We start from the raw sequence: 25908 nt of genomic DNA, 5'->3' as shown, positions 1-25908 counted from the left end.
CTTGAATCTACCTCATCTAGAATGTTGCTCAATACAGACCACTAGGCAAACAGAAATGTTTTCAAGATAAGTAAGCATAACAGTGTCATGTAAAGTTCTGTGGCTTTCCGCAATCCACAGCAATCTAGGAAAATCAGTACTTTCCCCTAAATTCTTTTGACTTTTGTGCTGGTGTCAATGATAAACCCAAAATTAATTTGCTTTTAAAAAAAAAAAACAAACCAGCAAAAAACCCCAAATGAATTCATAAAGCCAGAAGAGTGGGGGAAAAAAAAAACCACAGATGGAAGTTGTTAGGCCAGAAGGAAGATCTAAATGCAAAAGGTGGTTGAGATCACTATATAGAAATGTTTTGAATAACTGTAGTTGGCACACTTCCCAATGGATTCATTTCTTGAGCCTGTGTTTCAGCATCTAAAGCAAGTGTCTGAGTGTACTTTCACCTTTAACATGTTTTTTTTTAAGGTAAGAGGTTTTTTAGCTTGAAATTATCCATATTTTGCTATCTTTTTTTTTTTTCTTCAATGCAGTTACTTGATCTGTAAATCTGTTCAAAGAGTGAATAAATGATTGAATGTTTTTCAGTGTAATGACATGGCATTTTGTTCTTGGGTTGAGGAGATTGAACTGAGGCCAAAGAGATGGGTTTTTAATGAGAAACCATGTTTGAGGCATGCAGAACGCAGAGAAGGAGAGCCGAGTTGCTTTGCCCTTTTCCCTTTCAGGAGTGGACTTGGCTCACACACTCAGTGTGGATGGCCTGCAATGGTCATGGTTTTTGGCTGGGGCAGCAGGACAGAGATGGAGCTGAGCACAAGGCTTGGGCTCTCACCCTCTCTGTACTCAAGGCCACTCTACTTTCTGACGTGTGCATGCTTTTATAATGCTGTAGAGACTTAATAAGCCATCAGACTGGAATTTAACTGAGATTGCTGCAGCCTTCCCGAATGTAGCCCCAATGTTTTATGTCTTTGTTAGCTGCTGTAGTTATGAAAATGCCAGGGTGCTAAACTGATGAAAGCCATGACCTTGTCACTTAGACCCAAGTATGTTCAAGTGCCAAACAAACGCGTTAGCAATGGCTTCTTGGAAAGATTCAGAGAGAGAATACTTTGTTCCCTTCAGTTCAGTGAGCAGATCATTCAAAATTAAGATACAAACCATGACATCAAAAAAGAAGGCTTTTGGATATCTCTTTCTCACAGTTCTACAGTTTTGGTGGTGATAACTACTAACAGTGATTTCAATCACTCCCTGTAAGTAACCTTTTCCTATTTTAAAAAATTATGTTAATTTAAGCATCTGTTTGGCATCCTAGAAAAATGGAACAATTAATTTCTATCTCTTTTGTTCATTTATTTCAATTAAGGACTAACATGGCACAGTTCAACAGCTTTGAAGGAGTTTTAGAGGAACACACCAAAGTGTAAGCTATAGTGTTTCAGTGCTTTCTGGGTTGAACTATTCACACGTTGGGTATTTCCGTTCACTGGAAAATATTCAATAAACTTAATTCTGGGCTGGAACTTCAAGTACTCAGAGTTTCCCCTGGAAGGGAAATGATGATTTTTTTTCTTTTTTTCATTGCTGAAAAAAAAACCCAAGACAATGAACGCTTTGTTTTAGAGGGTTTTCCACTCACTCAAGCAAGAACAGGAGGCAGGTGAGTAGGGGGGTGGAGTTCAGGTATGGTCAAGTGTTGCAGAAACTTCTCTCCCTCCTCACCCAGGTGCTGTGGGTCAGGCTGCAGCTGAGATCTACAGGTCCAGGAACAGGCAAGGTGGGGCTGGGAGGAACAGTTCTGGGTTACTGATGGTTCATCAACATGATCCCCAAATATTTGCAAAATATATTTTAGGGGAGCAAGCTCCATGGGTTGTATTGCCAGCTTCCAGTAGAAATGCAGCTTCTAGAGAATACTGAAAATCCAAATGCAAAACCGGATTAAAATCTATTTGGATGAACTTCCTGCAAGCTCTGTTGAACTGAGGTGACAGCAGGAGCCTTAGATCGCTTTATGTAACTCAATCCGCGTTGTTACCACAGCAAAGCAATGTGGGTTTGGGTGGGTGGCACAGGGGAGAGAAACTTTCTCTCAGGTCCGGAAACTCTGCCTCAGGTTTGTAACATGTAAGAGCCTGAAAGCTTGTTGATGACTTATGGGGGTTTTTTGGGTTGGTTTTTTCAATCTGTTTTTGCAGCTATGCTGGTTAGGTTAATGAAATCCTTCTCTTTGCTTGCAAACCTTGTGGTGTTTATCACTGAAGCATCCCTTCTATGGCCATTCTCTGATTATTGCCAAGTAGTTTTCTGAAGGTAGTAATTTGGTGGGGAGAGACTATTGCTGTTGTCATCACAGAGCTGAAAACCAAGCCAGTGTTTTCTAGTAAGTCTCTGCTCCTTGTTTGGCTTTTGCTAAAATACTGCAATTATTTTGATGACTCTTGCACAAAGCATCTACAATATACTTTGCTGTTAACCAGTGCTTCCAGTAATCATAGCTTATTATGATGTCAGTTTTCCTCTATTTAATTTGGCTCAAGATGCTAAATGAAATAGCTTACTTGTCTAAGCGCATGATGAGATTAAAAGCTTCATGAGAAGGATATTTTGTTGAGCTCAGGCACTGTCACTTTTTGGACTAGCAGGCAAAATTTGCAAAGCTAGATCAAACGTTAGGAGCAGTTTGAACCAGGAGTTAAACTAATGCTTTAAAGGCAGAAGTCCGCCTACATCTTCTGTGCTGAAGAAAAAAAACAACCCAAATCCTACTAAATGTGTGCTCTGTGGTAGGAAAAAACTGGGTTGTGCAATGGGCATGCTTTCCTGGTGATCTACTGAAATTGACATCAGCCATTTTTCTCAAACTTCTCTGCTCTGAAACACCAGAACTGAGCTGTATTTAAGGCATTTAGCCATATCATTGCCACTTCTTAACCTGTAGCAATAGAAACAAAATCTAGTTTTGGGAGGAGGTTGTGTTTTGGTTCTTTTTTTCTTTTAATGGCAGAGAGCACCAAGATTAACTTGTTTTGCCTCTCACGGTCTTTCTCCCTCCTGTACTTCAAAGCCCCAGCCTCACTAGTTTCCTTCCTTCACACAAAATGTCAGTGTGGAAACTTCTAAAATGCCAGCAAGGTACACTTAAAAGGCGTGAAACTGCATGGTCCTTCAAATGTCAAGATCAGCTACAGGGAAAGCAGTTCAGGGTATGGCTAATTAGTTTTAATGTCACACCCTGTCATGTTCTAGGAGAATACTCAGCTGTAGACAACCTTGCCTACATTGGCAGGTACTAGGGCTGAGCCATTAGTTGATATTTTTCCACAGCTGACTTTCATAGTGCTCTTCTTGCACTCAACACTTTGTGACTTGTTTTCTTAGCAGGTATAAAAGGTCTAAATGCTGCCAACATACCAGGCAGAGAATGGCACCTGTCTTTCTGTATGTGGGACTTCAAGGACTCTGATCTTGGTTTGGAGTAAAAATCCTGTTTCCAAATCCTTGGGAACATTGGGCCATTTTATTAGGTGTGTAACAGTAATTCTTTTGTTTATGTGCTGTATGTAAAATGATACTGATCATCCATTTACTGAAGCTTAGGAAGGGCTGGAAGATATATCAGGGCAACCCCTGCCATATCTTCTTCTGCTGAATGGTGACAAGACAGAGCACTCTTGGTGATCTGTCCAACGTATAAAAAATTTCTACTGGAGAGTCTCTCCAATGTTTTGTCTCACTGCTGTTTTCTCCTTAATTCAAAAATTCCCCCTACTGACCTGTTGATTTTTACTGCAAATTAAGTTGCCTTTTCCTCTGTCCTCCTCTTGTCAGAATCTTGTTTTGGAATCAGACTCTTCTTTTGGCCTCATTTCTCTACCTAATATGGTACAAGTGGCTGGTGGGACTGCAGGGAGGCAGAACCCTGGCAGCTGTTCCTCAGCCCCTTTCCGACATGCAGCTCTTCCTTACACCAAGTGCTCTCAAGGTGGCTCAGTCTCTCCTCAGTATTTCACTGCCAGAGGGTTCAGGATGCTGTTGTGCTCATACAAGTGCTGAAGCTGCATAGCAACTCCTCTTGACGTGCATGAGTTCTGTAGTGTTCCTTTTATTCATACAATTTGCAGAGCTGTTAACAGACACAGCAGCTGGGTACTCGATGAGGACTTGTGGATGTCAGTGACAATGGCTTTAGCGGATGTCTCTCCTTGGGTGACAGAGGTGTAGTTTGCAGAGCCTGGAGCTGATTCAGCTGCTGTAGAGTTCCTTCCTCTTGAGGAAATGTAACACCCTGCCTGGCTCCCATTAGGGTGGGAAAGCAGCTGAGTTTCTCTAGTGCTGAGTGGATCTTCTCCAAACTCTTTCCCTTTCCTGCAGGTTCATGGAGACAGCCCAGGAAGGCTTGTGATGCCAGCAGGTCCAGAGGCCAGGTAGCTGCAGCATTCCCAGCCCACTCAGCTGAGAAACAGCTGAGGAACCGGTTCCTATCCTGCTCTGCCCAGTCCTGGGGCACAGGAGGGTGAAGGGACAAACAGACCCATTTTTTCCTGTTTCTCTGCACACAGCCTTGAGAGCCAAGAGAAGCTGCAATTGGTGGCAGAGGTGTTGACAGAAGCTTGGCCTAGTTCTCTTTTAAAGTTTGTTGAAAAGATTAAACACGACTGTGGACAAGATTCTTGGAAAACTGAAACAACTTAAAAGAAGTAAAAAGGAAAGAAATGTAAAGCAACAATCCAAGATGTTTATATATATTAATTATTTTATTTATATTCTCTGCTTTTCAGTGTTGCACAACTTCTACATCACATTAATTCAAAATTAATATTATCTTAATATGATCTATGACTTAGCAAATTTTATACACTCAAAAGTATCACTAACTACATATGCTCTACCTTCCTCTGTTCTTTGAAACTAATGCTGAAAACACAAGAATCATGCAAATGTAAGGTTTTAGAGTACAGTTCTTTGGTCGAGCATGACTTCCATAGTTAAGGAATGTGCTCTGATAATATTGTAGCCTCAGCAGTGGCAACACACAGCAGAAAGAAAGGTGATTCCTATGACAGTCTGTAGGAGTAATGACTGTATCTTAGCTTAACATGGCAAAACTAACATGTCTTGATAGAATCAAGATTAAAAAAAATTGGTTTTACACTTGTGTTAATAAACACTAAATGAAATAAACAGCAAGTGGTTTCTTTGCAGAGAGGACCTTTGCTCCAGTCTGACAGTGCTGGATTGGCAGGGAGGAGGGAGACAGGCAGAGTGGTGGAATCACAGTTAACACTGCAGCATTCCTGCCACTGAACTCCATGTATTAAGTCCAGTGTTACTCAGCAGGAGAGTGATTCTGTGGATTAATCCAGACTAGTAAAATTCCAACTCTACTACAGGCATTGGATATTCACCAGCTGCACAGAGAAAGCCTGTGCTTCCAACACTGGCACCCCATTTTTTCAAGTGTAAGTATCTCTCCTTCCCAGCTTTTGCCATGAAAAATTTCAAACACTTGTGTAAAATAAAATTACATCATTTAATGTTTCAAATACATTATCTATATTCCACATAATGCTGATACTTCTTTTAGAGTTAGAAGTCCTAACATATAGGATGAAATGATTAATGCTTCATGTTTAAAGTGTACTAAGCAGTGCAATGCCATGAACAGCCTTTGCTGCATTTCTATGGCATGGGATGGAGGGAGGTGGCTGGACCAGCTCAGCAAGGTGGCTCTGTGACAATGTCAGCCACATCAGTCCTTTTGTACAAAGATAATTCCCTTAAAAATTACTTTAAGAATGATTTCAATAAAATTAGACTTCGATTTGAAGTATATGTAAATAAAAAATCTAGCTGACACAGTCAGCATTGGCTCAGTTTGGAACATGAAGTGCAGTGTGACTCTCACTCCAGAGCAATGGCCTCTCACCTTCACATACCCATAAGCAGCACAATGACACACATAACACTGCAAGCAATACCCTGCTCTTCTTGGGTTGCTACATTTTCATACTGCCTTCTGTGGGTACTCTGAAAGGCAGGAGTTGACAAACATTGCTCCAGAACTAATACTTCAGATTAATATAAAATAGATACAATACAGTCACATTTAATTTATTCGCAGTCCCTGTGCAATTTAAATTAAACTATTCGCCTGAATATATTCTTAAACTGTAAACGGTACTAGAAAGACACAATAATTTTATCAATCACTTTATATCTGAAGTTCCTGTGAACTTGTATGTAACAAAACAAATCACATTTCTCTGTCAAATTACCATTAACTGAAGATAGGGCACACACTTTAATTACTTGAGGAGGAAGTCCACTGTCCCAAGGGCAGACAAGTGAGCTACTATTTGAAAGCGATAATCTCAAATTACCAACAGGCTGCTAAAATGTGCCTAAGAATATATCTGCTCCTATAAATTTACTCTGTTGGCTTTGGTCAATAATGGTGCAATTTACCTGGCAAGTCTCCATAATTCTTTCTTCTCAAAGAATTGAATTGAGACCAGCATTTCAAATGGACAAGTAGTCCAATTGCAGTGAGCTCCTGCTTGAAAATAATTTCATAAGAATCCAGTTCTTTAAATGATCTGAGGCTGTTTAACATGGGAGAAAAATGTTCTACCTGATTCTGAGCCAGCAGAAGCCAGCTGCTCATTAGAACAGGCAAAAAGTTGGCAGAATTTTCCAGTATTTTGCTGTTGTGGAAGTAGCAGCTTCTCAATAGTTGCTGGACTCTTTCAGGTACTCAGAACACACCGAAAAATGGTGTGACATGCTGTGTATCTTGCCATGATTAGCACTTTTTAAGACAGATTTCTCTTGCAAGTTAGAAGCAAGTTCCAATAAAAAAATTTATTTTAAAAATATTTCTTTACACTTCTTAACGAATAAAATAGTTTAAAATGTTTGGATGCTATACTCACTACCTAACACTCTATTTACAAAAGCAGACGTACAAAAACGCAGCGCCTGACATTGCTCAGGCGACCAGAAATGGGTTTCCTGCATCACGGTACTAAAGGCACCATGGTATTTAATCCCTTTCACAGTAAGCTTCAAGACTAAAGAGCAGTTAGCAGTGGTAGCTTTCACTAAAAGAGATCATTACAGAACATAAAAATTCTAATCCTCAAAATTATTCTAATTTCCAGCCTAAATTTATACCACAACCAGTTAATTCTTTTGCAAAGACTGCCTTAAATATTATGAAAGCTTGCCTCTCCTCCCAGTTCTCACTCAGATATACACATTTCCTGTGTATGTATGTGCACAGGCAAAGAAAGACAACTGACAATCACTTTTACTCCTTGGTATCCTGCCAAATGATCAGCTCACTGTACTGCCAATTCCTTCTTCTTGAACACAAGTGACCTAGACATTGTCTAATATGTTTCAAGATTGAAAAATAAAGGCAACAATTGTCCTTCCCAGTTACATGGATGACCATTACAACTGCCCTAAGAATCATGATTTTATATTTGTGTCTGCTAGTTCTAGAAAAGTGCCATGTGTGGAGGAGGTATTCAAGTTACAGCAATTTTATTTTCCTCCTTATGAACAAAATAGATTTGAAAAGTTATTAAATTACACTGGACCCAGCACACCTGGGTCCACTGTCTCGTAGATTTTGCTCAGAAAGACTTCCACCTTATCATCACCCAAGTGACAGATGTCCAAGATGCAGACGACATGTTTGCCATCGAGCTCCTTCGCTGCTTTTACAATTTCATCTGGAAGTTAAGAAAAGGTGGTTTTAAAAGGCATTTACTGTATACTCTATATACAATAAAAATGTGTATAGAATTGATAATGTTTTCCATACAGTAATGTGTGTATGTTCGATCTTCTTTCAGTGAAAAAATTTATTAGTAAATGCCATCACCAGAAATGACAGCATCAGAATTACATATGAGTTTGTGGTTTGGATAGTAAAATACTGTCTTTCAGAGGACAAGAACAGCTCCAGCAAGAGCTGCTTTGAAAGTTCAGTATTGCACCCATCTACTAAAGGTGGTGAAACAGAATTCACATCCCTTTCACTGGAGAGGTGAACAATGTCTGACCTACACCAGATATTTCTATCAAGTATTAATTCTTGCATTGAAAGATAAACCAAGAAATGTTAAGTGAATGTCATAGCAGTCTCACCTGAAAGAAGAAACGTGTCATGAAGCCTCCCGCTGCTAGTGGCCTTCTGCTGACATGCAGAGATGCAACTCATACAAGACAGTAATTTATCATTCTGAATGTCTTCTAGCTGAAATAAGTGGGGATTGTCAGAGCAAAACAGTGGAAGAAAAGCAACGTCTATTGCTACGTCATGGTTTATACCTGTTGAAGAAAAATATTTTGTTACCAGAAAACTTCATATTCAGCCCATTAACAACTTTGTGCAGTGCTACTTTCCTTTTGAGTATAATTTTGTCAGCCCCTGGATTCTAATGACTGCAATATTCAAACACCTCTGCAAATGTCTCTTGGCAACAACTTTTAGATTATGGAAACTTTTGAATTATGGGAACTTAACATGAGCATTGTTAAGAATGCAATTTCTGTCTCCTTCTAACAAAATCAAACAGATTAATAACTCTCAATAATGCTAGCAAACAGATACACATCAACTTGCATATTTATATTTAATAAATAAAGATCAATCAACTGACACTTTGTGTTAACCAGAAGCAGCAGGAATCAGTTAATGAGTATGGCTAAAACACAACTCTTAATTTTCTGCCATAGAAGGAAGGCACTTCAGGAGCAACAGTATGAAAAATAACAACTCAGTGAGAATAATGCTGAAAAGAAGCATTTAGAGTTGTCTTTTTCCTTTTAAGAACATTAACTTGTTTCTGATAAACACCTCACCAGCAGAAAGTCAGCTGACAAGTGCAATTGAATAACTTTCCCAATTATGTTGGACTGGTTGAAATAGTGAAGAGGACCTGCTTCTAACTGAAATAATCAACAGCTTAACATTCTTCAAATGACACACAAGACTACACAAAAAACTGAAATTACATGAAAAGTGATACTAGAAACAAGATATTCACGCATTTAATTGAAAGGTATTTTTAACAAGAATTACAGTTTTCTAGTAAAAAATTACCCTAAATGAGAGCTCTCAACAAAAATCTGAAACGTCAATAATTTTTCAAACTTCATGAAATGCTCAGAATCAACTGATTCCTTTACAGAAATCCATTTAGTTTCTGATAAACTTATATTGCTCTTGTTTAACCTTTTTTACAAGGCAAGCTACTTACCCAGAACTGTCACTTCATAATACCCAAGGCCATTAGCTCTTTTAAACTCACTGATGTATTTATCTGTTCTAGCTTCCATTGGCTGGTGCACTGCTGCATGAAGGTTGTACTGTTGCATAAGAAAGTCTTTGTGAATATAATCAAATTTACATGGGATGCTTTCTGGGAAAATTTTGCTGTGATGCAAATGATTAATTAACTTGTCTTTCACTTGTGCCCACAGGTCACTCTGCCAGGAATCACAAGTTCTTCCAGTCTCTTCAGTTTCAGGTATATCACTCCCTCCTTCTTGGTCTATCATAAACACAAAAAACATTTAGTTGCTTACATGCTTATATAATTGTATCACTCCTCTGTTAAATAAGAAATAATTTTCATTAGAACATTTCAATGACAACATGGCAGAAATTAAAAGGGCCAGAGAGAATGTGAGGTCTTAATGCTATAAAGTGCTTCTGAGGTATTAAACTAACTGAAAACTTCTATACACTGAGAATTTATTGCCCCCACTGGGAAACAATCCAATATTGTCCTTTCAGCCATTCCTTAGAACACAGCAGGGACAAGTGAGCAGAATGACATTGATGATAATTGCTACAGTGGTTCCCCAGAGGCTGCTGCAGCCAGATGTAAAGAGGAACTATCTTAACAAAGGTTATAAAGGTATCTGTTGTCTGGTTTGGACCTGAAGACAAGAGGTCTCAAGCCTCCTAAGGTTAACACAACAAATATTTGCAACATACCTGTGCAGTTCTTCAAACTGTCTGACACAGCCTGTCCATTTTTATCTTGCACAGAGTGTCCATGCTCATATTCATCCAAGCTATAAAAACAAAGTTATAGCATGTATACATACATATATTTATATATTTTAAACCAATTTTACCTCAAACTCTATGCAGCAAAAACCCCCAGATTTCTAGTGATAAATGATACAAGCTTACGTGAATAAGCTCATTCCTTATCGTGAGAGTTGCACACAGCAGCTTGACACAATGAGACCTCGTGTGCTCAGTAAATCAGCTCAGCAGAGCTTTGGACAAGCCCTGCCTGATTCCTGGCTTTGGGAAGCGGATGGGGAAGGATTTCACACTCACAGCCCGGTGTCTGCTGCCCTCTACCGGCACCTGCCGGAACTACACGTGTGCCACGGCCGAACATCACAGGTGACCAACAGGTGACTCGATCGCAAAAACCTGGTGCTCAGCATGCTGCTGCACTGTCCTAGCATCCCCTCCAGCCCTCAGAAACACAGCATGAATGGAGCCATGTCAGCACTCCAGAATTCAGAATGCCAAATCTGTATTTTCCTGTGGACATACTGCCCTGTTGTAATGGTCAGTTCAATGAAGCAAACAAGGCATTTGTTATACTTCCTTTTTTTAACTATAAAGTTTTGAATTAATGGTAAGAAACTATTCTTCATCAATCTCTAGTAAATTACCTATGACATTATGCAGGAAAAAAACACATGGCACTCTGCAACCAAACATGGTAAAATAAGCTCTTAGGCCCATTTATTCCTATCTTTTTTGATCCACTCCTCTTATTAGAGTAAAATTCACCATGATGTCTGAAAAAAACTTAGGAAAAGGACTATCTTGATTATCTTGCATCACAAACAACTGCAACAGGTAAGACTCTGTTAAGGCACCATTAAAATTCCACTACTACCAAAGTGGTTAATTACAATATGCAGACAACAAGAAAGGAATCAAAGATCAACATTCTGTTTAGTGGCCCATTCTGTATTTCAAAAAGATCTGCAGGTTTTTTTCAATTTTTCTATTTCATACTAGGGTATATCTCGAAAATTTCATGTCAACATTTCATAACAAATGGAAAATATAAAACCAGTATCGAGTGAAAAGATAGAAGGAAATACACTGTGGGTTTTGAGTATGAAAGTGTATTTTATGAAATGCACTACCATCATGGATACCATCATTAAAAGGACCTCCTTGTGACATCCAAATCTAGGCACAAAAGAATCCTCACTTAAGCAGTACGACCTGTGCAATTACTGCCCACAAAATTAATTTTCCCTTTTGAGATTTGGACCTGTCAGACATGACATGAAACCCCAGCACAGTATTAAGAAAGGCTTGCACAGAAACCAGCGTGTCAAGTTAGATACACGTCAGTTTCTCTCTTCATTAAAGCAGAGGATTAAACCAAGTCATACTGCTGACAAGTGGCTATCATGGCAAGTGGATATCATGGTTTTTCTTTCTTTTAAAATTGTCTCATTTTGGAAGTGAACAGGCTCTGATTTAAAGCAAGTAGAGTCTCATGAAAATATGATAACAATTTGTCACGATTTTTCCCCACTTCTTCCACAGATCTGTAGCTGGGATAACTTCTATCTGCCCAACGTGTTATTCCTACAGGCCTGCTTTGTGCTAGCTGTGTGCACAGCCTAACTTGAGCTATGCCTGTAAGGGAAACCTACTCATCTGTGCACACAGTCCAAGTGCTCCTCTGCTAGCCACTGTCTGCAATGCACCTGAGGCCACCCAAATCCTTCCATTTACTGTAATTTGCTCCTGCTGTTCTACACCAAAACACCCACAGCCTATTTTGCCCATGCAAGCTTTAGGAGAACTTGTGCCCTGCCAGATTTGCTGCTCCCAGCCTGCATCCTGCACACACCCCTTTTCACAGGTGTCACTTGCAAAAAAGCCTTCATTCACTATTTTCAGATATATTGGTATTCAACTTCTCAGTCATTTTACTTTAAAGTGTTGCCACTGAAAATAACGTCAATGAAAATAGATGGCAGAGTAGTACTTTCAGAACCTATTGGGAAAAAAAGCATGTCATGCTTCACAGCTATTTTCCAAAGCCCTGGGACTAAATGTGATAAATGAAATTAAGAAAGAAAATAGTTACAACTCGCAGCTATGCCCAAATAACGCAAGGAAATAAAGTGTCTAAAACCAACACAACTAAATATCCCACTCACTCATAAAACTGGCAAAACTTATTTTATAAACTGGTTTGAAATGAACTAACTGTTCTGACACCATTATGGTAAACACATCTACCACGGCAAGTAACAGAGAGACCAAACAGCCTTTTATGATGACAAGTCTACACAAACTGAATTTTGGTATCTACTAATCTCTTCCTGACAACTTCTGATTTATGTGAAAAAGGACGGTGAAGGAAACATCACATTCTGTGAAACTTTCAGTCACGCAAACCTCAAGCTGAATTGCCCTGTATTATAGAGTCCCTATCCCCTATCACATCCATGGGAACACAAAAGGTGAAAAGGGTCTACATGACAAAAAATTACAGAAGTGAAACTGCATGGAAAGAAGCATGCAAACGAGTAACTTTCAAGCAGTATGGAGCGGGAGCATGTAGTGCAGCAGCAACTCCATGGTAACATGCTAAATTTACAAAGATTAAAATTCCAAGAAAACTAATGTGCTTTTTTTTTTACTTCCACATAAAAATAACCCTGAAATTCACGATCTTTCCCAATCACTTCATTTTCTATGAATTAAATTACTCTGGAGTATATTAAATGCCTAAAAGTACCATTATGTGGAAGATCTTTACTAGAAAGGACATAAATATCAACAATACTACTAAATTACCCAGTTTCCTTGTTCTTTCTAAAACCCTTAATTATCACATAAGTTACCTCAGAAATGCAGAACTGTGGCTGTCAATAAAAAGCCTCAAAATAAGCTCTTACTGCTTAAAACCCCCAAAAATACTGGAAATAACATACAAAAAATGTGATGCAGAGTGGTTTAATTTAGAACATGTACTTTAAAATACATCTCTACTGTTGGGACTCAATGATCCTTGTGGGCCCCTTCCAACTCAGAATATTCTGTGAAAACTGTGAAGTTTTTTAAAACTATTGTTGTTATTTCACCAACATATTAAAATATTTCAATGAGAGCTGACGTTCTGCTACATCTAAGCAACAGACTAGAGAACAATACAATTTTAAGGTATGTCAGCTAACTTACTATTTTTTTGGCAATTTGGAGAATTCAGCACAACTCTATAGTTAGTTACAGAAATACACGAGTTACCTTTTAATTATATAGAGTGAAACAGCTTTCCATAATCCAACACAGACTTTCTCCTCCTTTAGCTGGGGTTCTAGCACTAATGGCATAGAGTGGACACACAGGTAGCGAGGAGAGTAGCAGATTGAGAAAAGCAGAGAACAAATAAATATGCCTTAACTTCTGGCTTCACCTATAAGAAATGGGGAGAAGACATTCTTCCCACAGTCCCTCCCCCCAGAAAAAGTGGAACATTTCTCAGCAAGCAAAAGAAAGCACGATTCCTTACAGTCAAGGAAAACCTCATGATTTTCCTATGGATTTGTGCCACAAGTCCCTGCAAACTCCTGCACCACATGCAGAACTGTGACCTTAAAGCCAGGTGATGCTTTTAATGAACCAGCTGCATATTCAGGTAACCATTTCTCCTAGAAAATGCAGTTTCTAGCAACAGGACCAGGAAATAACAAACACATGGGTTCAAAAGAGCCTCCTTTATCTTACAGAAAAAGGTGTTGCAAATTAGCTTCCAATAAATGTTTTTCAAGAAAACAGGCATGCTTGTAAGGGGCCAATACTGGCAGAACGGTCAACAACTTTGATCAACTCCCTCATTACCATTATTGCCCTGCTCCTAACACCATGATTCTTGGTTTTAGGGGGAAAAAGGAAGAGATGCTAAAAGTAAACCAAAAGGGCAACCGAGATGTATATGTACTCATGACACAAACCCAGATCATTGCCAAAATACACAAACGTCCTAAATTACTGACACCAAGGAGTTCAAACATTCAAGTTGCTCATATTCTGTCTGGAACAAGTGACAAGAATGTATGGCCCTTAAACAAAACGCACAAAGGAAAGTAAATTTTTGCCCCAGACTAACAAGTAAAGATACTCATTCAGTTTTCTTAATAATTTCACTTTTGTAGATATTTCAGTAGGTTCCAGACTTGACAGGGCTCTCTGGATTTGAAATTCCTATCTGGACTTCAAGAAAACCCCACATTCCCTGGTAACAAGGGTTGGGGAGTGAAAGGAGCCAGGGGAGTGGATTCCCAGGGACACTATACTTACACCTCTGTAGCATCAAGAAAAATGTGTATCTCAGCCAGCACTAGCAAATCCATTCATTACCATGATGAACTTCTGTTACTATATGTTCCCTTAGTAGTACAGGTAGCATTATAAGATGTTTAATAACATGCTCAAAATTATGTTTCAGATATATTTAGTCAAGTATAAAATTTAGACAAGTGAATAGAAAATATTAAACTCTACCCTAATCTGTTTTTTAATATCACTTCCATACAGATTCCTGATCTGTAAAATTTATACTTGAAATATTTTTGTTTCATTATTGCAATTATTCAACAAAATCAATCTGACATGACTTACCCAAGTTTTCTTCTTACAGTCCGTGTAAAATAGGGGTAAGGTGGTACAGGACTAACAGATGCACTTTCCCTTAAAGTAGGAAAAGCACCATTATTTTTCAGTATTTATTTAAATGGAAATTCACAAAGCAAGGAACTCCCACATTTTTCTTTCAGGCAGAACAAAACTAAGACACCCAAATGCTAGAAGTTTTCATATGGAACAGAATCCACTAAGTTGGCTATAACACTGCCAAGACAGAACTTCTATTCACCAGTTTTCTTAATATTAAATTTTCATTCAATTCTAATTATATTTCATTTCCTCTCCAAATATTCTATCCACTCTCTTCACACATTATGACTTGTGGATATGAAAAGTCAAGATGAAAAATACACCCTTTGCAGCGTCAGAAATCCACTGCAAAAAACCCAGACATGACTGCCTGACTTTTTCAGCATTCCATCTGACAGTGTATGCACCAGGCTCTGAATAGCCAAGCATGGGCATACTAGATTTTACACAGATGTTGCAACAAAAGGCAATCTTATGCAAGCAGTTATTTTACTTTTGAATCTAATATAGTTTTATCAAATTACACGTTATTTAGAGCCTTCAGGTTAGCACATGACCACCATCTACATTCCTTTCTGACAGAAAACTACAGCTGCATGCAGTACATCCTATTACCCAAAAATCAAAAATAAGGTGTGTTTAAATTAAGGAACAGGTGTACCTGATTCTGAATTTTCAGTCAAGGAATGTGATTTCCTCACACCACTGTAATTGTTATTTTTTCCACAGCTATGTCACTAAACTACATTTGGTTCAAGTATTAACTACTTTTATTTCAAATCTGTGAGCTTAATAACAAAGCAGTATAAATATTAATCAGAAGAGAGCACTACAAACCTACTTTAATCAAGCCTTGATTGCCATGAAGAGTATGATTGTCATCACCTGATGCTAGGAAAAATATGTAACTACATTTTAAAAATCAAACTATATATGCTTTCAAAGCTTTCATTTCTGAAAACAATTTTTAGAAGATCCACAACATATTCATGGAGAGAACTTACTGTTCTGCATCTCCACTGAATCCACGTGGTTTCTTTCTCTTGACTGAACTTCCCTTTGACAGAAGAGCTTGGTGTTGATGTTCCCCAGGAGTGCAGGGTGGCCCCCAAGAAGAGTTAATTTCTTCATTTTTTCCCTTGTCAACACAGTCTTCTTTGGACACAGAACTTCCCTGGTCAAGACAGTCTTCTTTGGACACAGAATTTCCTGAGAAGGACTGAGAAGTATCTTTCTGCAACAACAGTTAATTGTTTCAGACTTTAAATGGACTTAAAGCTATTGCTTGCAACTCAAAACCCTGCAAGTTTCTGACAGTCACCTCATATCTAACAGAAATTGTTCTCATCATATTAATAAGGTAAATTCTGTCTAGAAAGTGACATTGAGCACTTTGCAGTAGTTGCTTCTCCCACACTCCAATTTACATTAGGTTATCATTCAAACTACTAACTTTTAAACATTTGTAAGTTTTACAGAGGACTACCAAAGCACTTTCAGAAAAGCACTGAATCACTGCTTTCTAAAATTTTGCTCTCAAAGTTAAAAGACAATTAGTTTCTGAACTCAAATGCAAAATTCTCCATTCTAATTACAATCATAGCTGCTGAAGTGCTATGGCATTAACTCTCACATACTGTACCTGGAAAAGGTCCCCCTCTGGGGCTTCTTCAGCTGCATTGCTCCAGCTTATGTATCTTATGGCACTGATTATTCCCTGAACAGCAATTTGCTTGTGTTCTCTGTAGTGCAGGTCTTCAATCTCTTTTGCTATTTCACCTATGGGTTTCAAAACTGAGTCAACTGCAAAAAAGAAATTTCCAGAACCAAGTTTTAGAGAAATATAATACCAAAATCTCTGAACAGAAGACTAAAAAAAAGGTTATTTTTCACTAAACATTGATTTAAATTTATGCTTTTAAAGAATACTATACCATTTTGTTATCCACATCACATGGAAAAAGATTAAAATAAAAAACCTTTTTAGCTCATAAGCATCCATTAGTATGCATTATCATACACCACAGTTTCTGTTTCGGGTGAAATTTCCAACTCAATCTATCTTCAGAATAATTATTTTTATTTTCGATTTAGTAAAATATTCAGAATAAAACCTCGGTGTATGTGTAACTTCACGTAAACTTCTACAATTCTCCTGCAGCTAATGGTGTGATGTTTTCTGTAAGATGACGATTTCACCTATGAAACATTTAGTCACGAAAGGGAGTTTTTCTCGGAGTAAGACTGACTGAAAAAGGCCACAAATCTTAAAGATATTTGATATATGATACCTTCATTGCTTTTACAGTATTTCAAAAAGCTCTCAGGAGGTCGTGGAAAAGGATAATAGCCCCCGATGACAGTTTTCTTTATTCGATCAGCTTCACTTTGTGATTTCGTCCATTGAATGAAGTTTTTCACTTTGGCATCCTTGGTGTATGGCTGGCCCTTGTGCCACCCTTTTAAAACAAAAATAATCAGGTATCAAAACCAAAGTAGGTGATTGAAATCTGCTCTTATTTTGAAACTCCCCTGAACACTACACAGAAAAAACAAATTAAGAAAATCTTGACTAGAGAGTACAAAAGATACCTTTTGTCAAGAGTGTTTTTCAAAATGAGTACCTTGAATTTCTTGACTACAGTTGCATTTGACACTGAAAGTCAGATAAATGTTAACAGAAACAAATACAGCAACTGACAAAAAAGCTCCTGGAATAGGAAAGCTGCAAATGTTTTTTAACATTTTAAGTAAGTGGTAATCCCCATTTCTCCCCTATCAAAGGATTAAAAGTCTGAAAGACAGTAAACGTGTGTCTTAACCGAGTAATACTTTCTATACAATAAATCATTTTAATGCCTCACAAGAATGCCATTTGCCTTTTTCCTTTTTGCAATGGTGTTTCATTATTACTTCATAGTCTGCACTAATTATTTTGTTCTAAAATGAAAATACCCTTTCCAAAGAAATAACATGAGAACTATATAAAACTAGAACTAGTCTAAGTTACCTGTAATAAATATTTGACTTTCATTTGAAGTTGTAAGGTAAATTGTCCTGGAAGGATTCTCAGTAAGGTCCCGCATCACTCTCATCTGTGTACACACCAAGTATGTCACTGGAGAGAAAAAAACCTTCAATTTTTTTCCTGATAGTTCATTGATTTTAGAATGCCAAGACTGACACATACTGGATTAATTTTATTCAGTGCTCTAAACAAGACAATTTAGTTCTTGATCCTACAAATGCATCAGCATGTTTTGAGTCTCCATTATGAATTACCATATCCTACAAATGCTTCAGCATGTTTTGAGTCTCTATTATGAATTACCATACGGAGATGTAATTAAATCTTCAATTTAATTTCAGCATAGATATTAGAAATAAAACATGAGATACTTCATCAGGTAGGATATCATTGAAACAAATAGTACAAATATTGGTATTAGATGGCTGTGTTTCTTAAGGATAAAAAGTATAAAATCACAAGAAATCATGGCATGCCACTGCAAAACTTCTAAACAGAGTACAAACTCACTCTTTTGTTAATATCTCAGTTAACACTGGAATGTCATTCTTTGCCACTTCCCCAGAATACTCAAGATGAATGCAGCCATAATCTTAGCAGAGTTGTGCAGCTGGTCCTGCATCACATGATATAAAACATGCACGTCAATACCAACCAGTGTTAAAGGAAGGATGAGTGCTTGGAGAAGATAAAGAAGGCAAGAACAAATATTTAAAGTTCATTTAAAATCCTTCATTAAGGATTCCCTAGTTTGGAATTTATTATTCCTAGCTCGTGTGTGATAACTAACACAGCTGGGTGATGACTGCTGTTTGGGCAAAAAATATTGGTTCAAAGAAATGAAGCTTTTCCACTTTCACCTCTTCATTCAATCCTCTTAAATTATTCCTGCCTATTAAAAAACCAGGTATTTGCAGGTCAAGAGGAGCAAGAGATTTGACCAGCTGCTACCTTTAATTGCCTCTGATGCAAGAGACATTGCCCCAGGTGCTTCTTAAGTTTCTGTCTGAAATTAATAAGATCAGATGAGTCTCAGGCCCAGCTGTCCATCTAACTGTTGACACTAACTGACAGACTGCAACTTGTAAGGGTTTCAAATATTTAAACTATTTTTGATTTTTAATTTCTGATCATCTATCTTTTGCTTGAGGAGATACACAGTGGCTTTATTTTTTTTTATGCAATGGCAACCACACTCAGAATTTGTAATTATTAACAAACTAGAAAAACACTACAAATAATTATTAGTAAGTATTGTAGAGAGATGAATACTTGGGTGAATATGCTCAAACACATCTGGCTGAGAAGTTGCAAATAATTCCAGTATGAATGGTTGGTCTGAAGTCCCATCGATGGCATGTGCCCAGCGATAGAGCCAGAAGTCTTCACTTTTTTCTATATAAAAAATATTAAGAAAAGTGTATAAGCATTTATTTAGAAATTTAAAAATTACTTGATAAATTCTGAAAGTCATATTTATAGAAAAACCTCTTTTTCTGGTTCGTTCAGCCCTTCCTACAAATGTCACAAGACCAATAACATCACAGGAATGATTGTTTGGTAAGTCATCCAGTTCTGACCTAAAATCAAAATAGAAGAAAAAGCTGGGTAAGCTTTCTCAGAAACTTTGCAAAAAGCATTTCTAATTAACATTCACTGTAAGGTAGTGTAATTCGAGTACCAGCTTGATAACCAACAAAATTCTATTTTACCTTGTGATAAACCGATATTTAACTTCAGGTAATCCCCACTCTGGTTTAACCATTTCTTCTGGAATAATGCTTATTTCAGTAGGAGGATCTCGAACATTAAGGCTAATTTCTGACAAAGAAAAAAAAGTAACATTTTAAGGCATGAATACAAACCACCACCATCAACAACAACAACCCATAAAGAAACCAGGGTAAAGTTTCTTAAGTATTGCAACTTTCAATTTGTGAAATTATTAATAGATTCCTCTGACTTTATGCTTTCATCACAATAAAGTCAGGAATTCAGGTACAGCATTCAACAAAGCAATTTATCATCTGAGTAATGTTAAACTTTCCAGTTCCCCACATGAGCCAACTAGTCCAGGTCAGACAGACATTTTAACAGAAACTAATCCCACCATACTGATTAGATACAAAGTACTTTTTACACTAGGTTTAATGTCAAATGTCAGAGAGGTCTGACACTGATGTGCAGACAATGAAGCAAAACAGAGCTAGCACATGGAAATTTCCCTATTTAATGCCAGTTCAGCAAATTATTTATATTATAGAAATACACCATGGCCATGGAGGAAAACCAAAGGTCTTCTCATGCCTATTCTATAGCAAGTTAAAATTTTAATTTATTCATCAGACTCTTTAGATGCTGAATTACAAACACAGTGGAGCACTGAGGCAAGCAAAGTGTTTTTCAACCAGATTAAAAAATACAGGAAGAACAGCTTCAGCCTCTAGAATACACAAAGCAGCACTCTGTGGTCTCAGAACAGGACAAATCTTGCTGGTATAAAAAAGAGATTCTGATGACATTTCTGGGGTTTGAGTACAGGAGTATTCAAATAACGCACTCAGAAATGTAATTAAACAGGTAAAATTACTGTGTACAGCTGTTTACAGAATAATATCTGGCCCCTCACCCTGGCAGTGCAACATTAGGAAGGTGTTATACTTTAAGTCAGACCCTTTACTTAAGAATATTCTTTTGGCTTCTGCTTCCTAGAAATGTATTTGGAGGACAATTGTGGTTTTTCATATGGTCCTTTAGGACAGCATCTCAGGGAAAATTACTGAAACAAAACTTTCCCATACATTGAAACTATTTATGAATTGTTTCATTATTTTGAGCTTAGATGAAAGTCACATACTCAACTCAGGATTATACCCTGGGATGAGTCAGGAGCTAAGGTCAGTCCAGGCTGTCATCAGTGCCACACAAATTCAGTGATGTGTGAAATTGAAATGTACACATTGCCTGGCAGTGGAATAAGGCGCTGGTACTAACTAAGCTTCAAAGGTTTTAGGTCTTGAAAAGCACCTCTCAGCACATCCCACAACACTGCAGCTGCAAACAGAGCCCAGCAATGCAGAGCTAACTCCACATCAGTCTAGGGATGGGCCTGAAGCAGAGTGCCTTGCACGAGTCTCAATCTGGAAAGCCTTTAATACTGGGGCCTTGTTAATTTTCCAGGTACCTTGTACAACATTTGCAGGTGAATGGTTCTGAGGACACACTGGAAAGTTGGGATTTGATGGAATTACAAATTGGAAATAAATGAAGAGAAAAAAATTGCTACTTAAGCAATTCAGTATGACAGAAACCTGAAGTATTGTCCCACATTGAACACATACAGAGACACTTAGAGAGGTAATAAATTTCACTTCATCTGAATTAAAAAAACCCCTCATGCTATAGAAGTTGCACAAAATCCATGTTACAACTGCTCTAGAAATTTTTCTAAATGTTTTGTTTTCTTGACTCTCTTCTTATAGGACATATGGTCATACCATCCATCCATGCATGTGATTATGAAGGGGACTATGTAAATTCATATCAAGAAAAAATTCTCAGCTTTGTGCAAAGAACTGAGATCCTGTACACAGTTTCACATGAACCAAAGATTTATCTGTGGTCTGAAAATACACCATGTCACTTTCCTTACAGCCCCGTGGTTCAACTGACCATTTTGAAATCTTTGTTAACATTTCTATCCCAATAATGCTTGCAGAAATCAGAAGTGTAGGGTAAATAAGGCCATGAAAATGCAGAGATATTTGCCCATAAATAAAGTCACCTCAGATGGCATATTTTATTCTGTCTTCTTTGCACAGAAAGGTTTTGTGGCAATTATAATTGTTTTCAGGGTTGGCTTGTAATTGTTATCACCTTCCCTCACAAACTTCCGTTCCTGGCTAAACATTTCCCTCTCCTGCCAAGTCATCACAATACTTCAGACATTGAGATCTGGTTTTAATGCAAGTATAAATCAGTCAGAGAATACATTGCTTTGAGCAGTGAAAATATTGCTTATTTTTGTGCACTGTAGCAACTGCATTAGGAAACTGTCATTCTCACTAAGTTATACATACATCATCCTTCACCAACATGCATATTGTTTCAAGAAGTTATTTCAATTTTCTGAATGTTGGCTGTCATTTTGTTCTGAGTATAAAAGCACAAAAAGAGACAGAGTTCATGTTCAGTGGAGAGAAGAAAACCCCAAAAGTTGATCAAATCCAGTTTGAAAAGGCTATTACTGTTACACTGCAGGACTTGTATTTTTGTTGTATAGCTCCTTTGAGTATTTGCCAAACAAAACAATTGCAAATAAGAAAATGCTTTTTTCATAGCCAAAGAATATTCTTTATACACACATTCCCACGGTGATGCTCTTTCAGCACACAGAAATCATCAATGGAACTTTTTATTCCATGGAGATGTGCAGATCCTCTGGGCCTTGACAATATATACTAAAATCTACAGTCAGATCAGGTGATAATGTCCTTCAATAACCTGGTAAGAAGGTGTGAGCAGTGTACAAGTGACGGGTATTATTAAGCAGGAAACAATATCAGATTAAAATTCAGTACCAGAGACCTATTTTTATAATCCCAGTTCCTGATATCAGGGATTGTTTTTTTATTTATTTTTTAAAAAAACGTTTTAACTAATTGTGTCAGTAAACTTTGTACACGATTCAAATATAAACAGGGAACAGCAGGAACCTGGATGCTCAGACACCTTTCAGAAGTACTAATTAAGGACTTACACTTTAGTGTCAGCAATGGATAACTTTCTATTTTATTTCTATGAAGAACTACCTTTGCACTGTATTTTATTGATTCAAAATAGGTTTCTGCAATACTTAACCAATTGTAGCAAATCTCTTCATCTGTGAATCCCCTGGGGTTGGGCGTGTTTTAAACGGGTAACTGGTTTTTATGCTGTACTTGTCAAGCAGCAACACTGTGCCAACCTTCATACTGTGATACCATTCGGGACACAGAGAATTCCACAAAACCATTGACATCATGCCTGAAGCATCAGCAACTTCAAAATAAGCCTGAAGAAAAAACAGAGACAATATACAGTCATCTTTTCTTTGTTATCATTCTGGTATGTATTTATTTTGGATAATGCATCAGGGACTTGACTCAAAGTATTTCTCGGACAATTACAAATGGATATAGAGGACGTTCTAGAACTTGTATTAAATACTAGAGTTGAAAAAATTTCCAAGTACTTTTTACACTAGGTAACTGAGCAGATCACTGAGCAGTAAAAAAGACTTTCAGACCAACCCACCACACCTCCAGACCCCTTTTCCATGAAGTTCAACACTAAAACAGCACAAGTTAAATATATTAGAAAAATCATTAAGAATTTTACAGTAAAATAATCTGTCTGAAAGTTACCAGATGAGAGAATCAACTCTAGAAATCACTGAAGTGTATTAGTATTTTTTTTTTTGACAAGACATAGTAACTCCAACTTTCAAAGCATACAGACCAGAAATGTTTTGGCTGTTAAACTACTGAAACCTCCAAGTATCTCTTTCTTTCTTTACAAAGGTCAACTAACTATAGTAAATGAAACACAGCCACCAAAGTCTGTACACCTCTGATCATGAAATTCAGCATTTCCTATTCTAAAATGCTCACCATTTTTGTAAAGGCAAAACTGTCCATATAAAATAGCTATTCAATAACTTTTGATGTGCTTACTATACAGTAAAATTGTTTTCAAATATTCTACAGCAATTTGTTCGAGTGTTAACCTATGCATTTATCTCTCTTTACCTGATAAGGCATATCCACTTTCTTCTCTGGTTTTCCATAGTACCTTAGTCTGGATTTGTGGAGGATTCTTACAAGAAGTGGATGGAAACGCACACTGCTTCTCCATGTCATTTCCAGATGACCGAGATTAGTCAGTTTCGAGACTAAGGTTAAGGGAAGGGGAAAACACCAAAAAAGAACATTCATGATTGAACATTTAAGTTTTCAGGAGTAAAGTGCCAGATCAGGGTGTCACTTGGGTATTAACGTTTCTAACATTTATAAGGCTCATTTCCTGGTATTATTCACCTGTTATGAGCTATCTGCCCACAGCGTAGTTTTGCTTTTTTTTTTTAAATTGAGAGTGATGACACATTTAAAATGACACAGAAGTGTTGTCAGATGAGCTCAAGAGCTCTCACAAAAACCACAGGTGTCAGTCTACTAGGGCATCACACTCTTGCAGAGTCCTGCTTATAGCTCTCTCCTCACCAGGCTTCGAGGAATGGCCTGAGCCCCTTGGCACTGAGTGAACACCCTGCCACACACACCAGACATGAGACTACTGCTGCAGCAGGTGCTTCTGACATCTCGGAAGGCTCTGCCAGACCAGGTTACTCAAAGCCCCATCCAAGCTGGTCTGGAACATGGACAGGGGTGGAGCAACCACAAGCTGGCAACTCTGGGCAATCTGTGCCAGTGTCTCACCACCCTTCCAGGAAGAGGTTTGTCCCACAGGAGGAAGTGAACAGTGACACGGGTGGCACAAACACAGCTGCAGAGTCACCGGGAAGCTCAGCCGGTGCTGAATCACAGAATCAACTGGGCTGTCAACCGATCCTGACACCGCCCTGTCAGCCAGGCCATGGCACTGAGTGCCACGTTCAGTCTTTGCTTAAACATGTCCAGGGACAGCGACTCCACCAACTCCCTGGGGCATCCCGTCCCAACGCCTAATCACCCTTTCTGTGAAAGGATTCTTCCTAAAGTGCAAGCTAAACCTTCACTTAAGGCTATGTGCCTTGTCCTGCCGCTGGTTGCCTGGGAGAAGAGCCCGACCCGCACCTGGCTACAACCTCCCTTCAGGTGACTGTAGAGAGCGAAAAGGTCCCCTGGGCCTCCTCTTCTCCAGGCTGAGAACCCCCAGCTGCCGCTCACAGGACTTGTGCTCCCGACCCTTCCCCAGCCCCGTCGCCCAACACGAACAACGCCGCCGCCTCCCCTCTGTGGGTGTCCCGGGGCGCCTCAGGGCATCCCTCCCGCACCCCCACCGCCGCTTCCTCCGCGCTTACCGTCCACATCCACCCGCACCGGGGGCTTGTCCGGCACCCACACGTCTCCGTAGGGATCCTCATTGTTCCAGAGCGGCAAGTAGTGCCTGCCGTCGCCGCGGAGGGGCTGGAGAGGGAGGTGCCCATCGGTCGGGCTGCCCGCGGCGGCGCTGCCGTCGCTGCCCGCCCGCTCCAGCTCCTCGAGGCAGAGGAAGCCGCAGTTCAGGCGCTTCTCGTCGTAGCGGTACGAGCAGCGCGTCAGCCGGAGGCGCGTGCCCGCCCGCAGGCGCGCGCGCTGCACGAGCCCGTTGAGGCGCGGCGCGAGGTGGCAGCGGTACCGGCGCGCGCCGTCCGCGAGCGTCACGTCGTACCAGTAACAGGGGGGCGCGGCGGGCAGCGCCCGCGCCAGGTACCGCTCCACCGCCACCACCGTCACGGCCGGCGGCTCCGCGGGCGCCGCGCTCAGCTGCGAGGAGCCCCGCGCCTCCTCGAACACCCTCTGCAGACAGCAGGCCCCGCCGCCTTCCGCCGAGGCCGCCGCCCGGCTCTCCTCGGCGCGTTCCGGGGTAGGGTCCTGCATGACAGCGTCCTGGCCGCCCCTCCCAGGCGACAGCCGCGGCCCGGGGCGCCGCCGGGGGCGGCGGCGGCGGCGGCGACGGGCTCCCGCTGTCATGGCTGGGCGCGGGGCGCGCCGCCCCCGTGGGGCGGGGCGGGGTGGGTGCGCGCGCGCCGTTCAAACCGCCAACGGCCGGGGCGTGGGCGGAGACAGCGACACGGGGATAGCGACACGGCGACAGCGACACGGGGACACGGGGACGGGGGGAGAGGGGTCGTGCGAAGAGGGGACGTGCGGATGCGGGGACAGGGGCAGGAAGGCGGCGGCTGGGGAGCGGCCGCGGGCGGGAGCAGGGCCGAAGCTGAGGCCCGGGGAAGCGGTGGGAGGGGCGCCGCGGGGTCGCCGGCGATAAGCGGCCGGGTAGCGGCGGCGGGCGGCCCCGAGTGTTCCTCCGCTCCGCCGGGCCCGCGGCTGCTCCGGTCGGGGCACTGCGGCGGTGCCTGGGTAGCCCCCGGGCAGCG

The 25908-nt window shown here is 39.9% G+C and overlaps 1 protein-coding gene and 1 long non-coding RNA gene across 3 annotated transcripts; both read right to left on the bottom strand.

Annotated features, from left to right (window-relative positions):
• Positions 1-1335: 1335 nt before the first annotated feature.
• LOC146437469 (uncharacterized) lies at positions 1336-3845 on the bottom strand. Its single transcript, XR_014852246.1, has 2 exons — positions 3780-3845; positions 1336-1786 (listed from the first exon to the last, which is right to left on the bottom strand). It is a non-coding gene; the product is annotated as an uncharacterized LOC146437469 (long non-coding RNA).
• Positions 3846-4737: 892 nt separating this feature from the next.
• RADX (RPA1 related single stranded DNA binding protein, X-linked) lies at positions 4738-25529 on the bottom strand. Of its 2 annotated transcripts, none has more exons than XM_085060516.1 (15): positions 24853-25529; positions 23582-23724; positions 22653-22845; positions 19505-19613; positions 19281-19372; positions 19065-19187; positions 17775-17882; positions 17056-17223; positions 16407-16567; positions 15769-15998; positions 14711-14779; positions 10022-10101; positions 9279-9572; positions 8164-8346; positions 4738-7745 (listed from the first exon to the last, which is right to left on the bottom strand). In XM_085060516.1, exons 1-15 carry the CDS (start codon positions 25502-25504, stop codon positions 7600-7602), a joined length of 2751 nt encoding a protein of 916 aa, XP_084916642.1. In that variant the 5' UTR covers positions 25505-25529; the 3' UTR covers positions 4738-7599. The 2 variants fall into 2 exon arrangements, with proteins under 2 accessions (XP_084916642.1, XP_084916643.1); XM_085060517.1 differs by having other exon boundaries at positions 16407-16543.
• Between the last annotated feature and the right edge of the window lie 379 nt (positions 25530-25908).

Source organism: Lichenostomus cassidix, chromosome 4A (genome assembly GCF_008360975.1).
Source record: "Lichenostomus cassidix isolate B80296 chromosome 4A, HeHo_3.0, whole genome shotgun sequence".
In the NCBI taxonomy this organism is placed as follows: Eukaryota; Metazoa; Chordata; class Aves; order Passeriformes; family Meliphagidae; genus Lichenostomus; species Lichenostomus cassidix.
This window is presented reverse-complemented; position numbering and strand designations above follow the sequence as displayed.

Bases quoted from the DNA above. Each gene is read 5' to 3' on its own strand.
- RADX (XM_085060516.1), bottom strand. From the start codon at position 25,504: ATGACAGCGGGAGCCCGTCGCCGCCGCCGCCGCCGCCCCCGGCGGCGC. The intron at 19,614-22,652 runs GTTAAGTATTGC...TTTCTTTGTCAG, and splicing joins GAAGAGATTTGCTACAATTG to AAATTAGCCTTAATGTTCGA. The intron at 9,573-10,021 runs GTATGTTGCAAA...TGTTTATGATAG, and splicing joins CAGTTTGAAGAACTGCACAG to ACCAAGAAGGAGGGAGTGAT.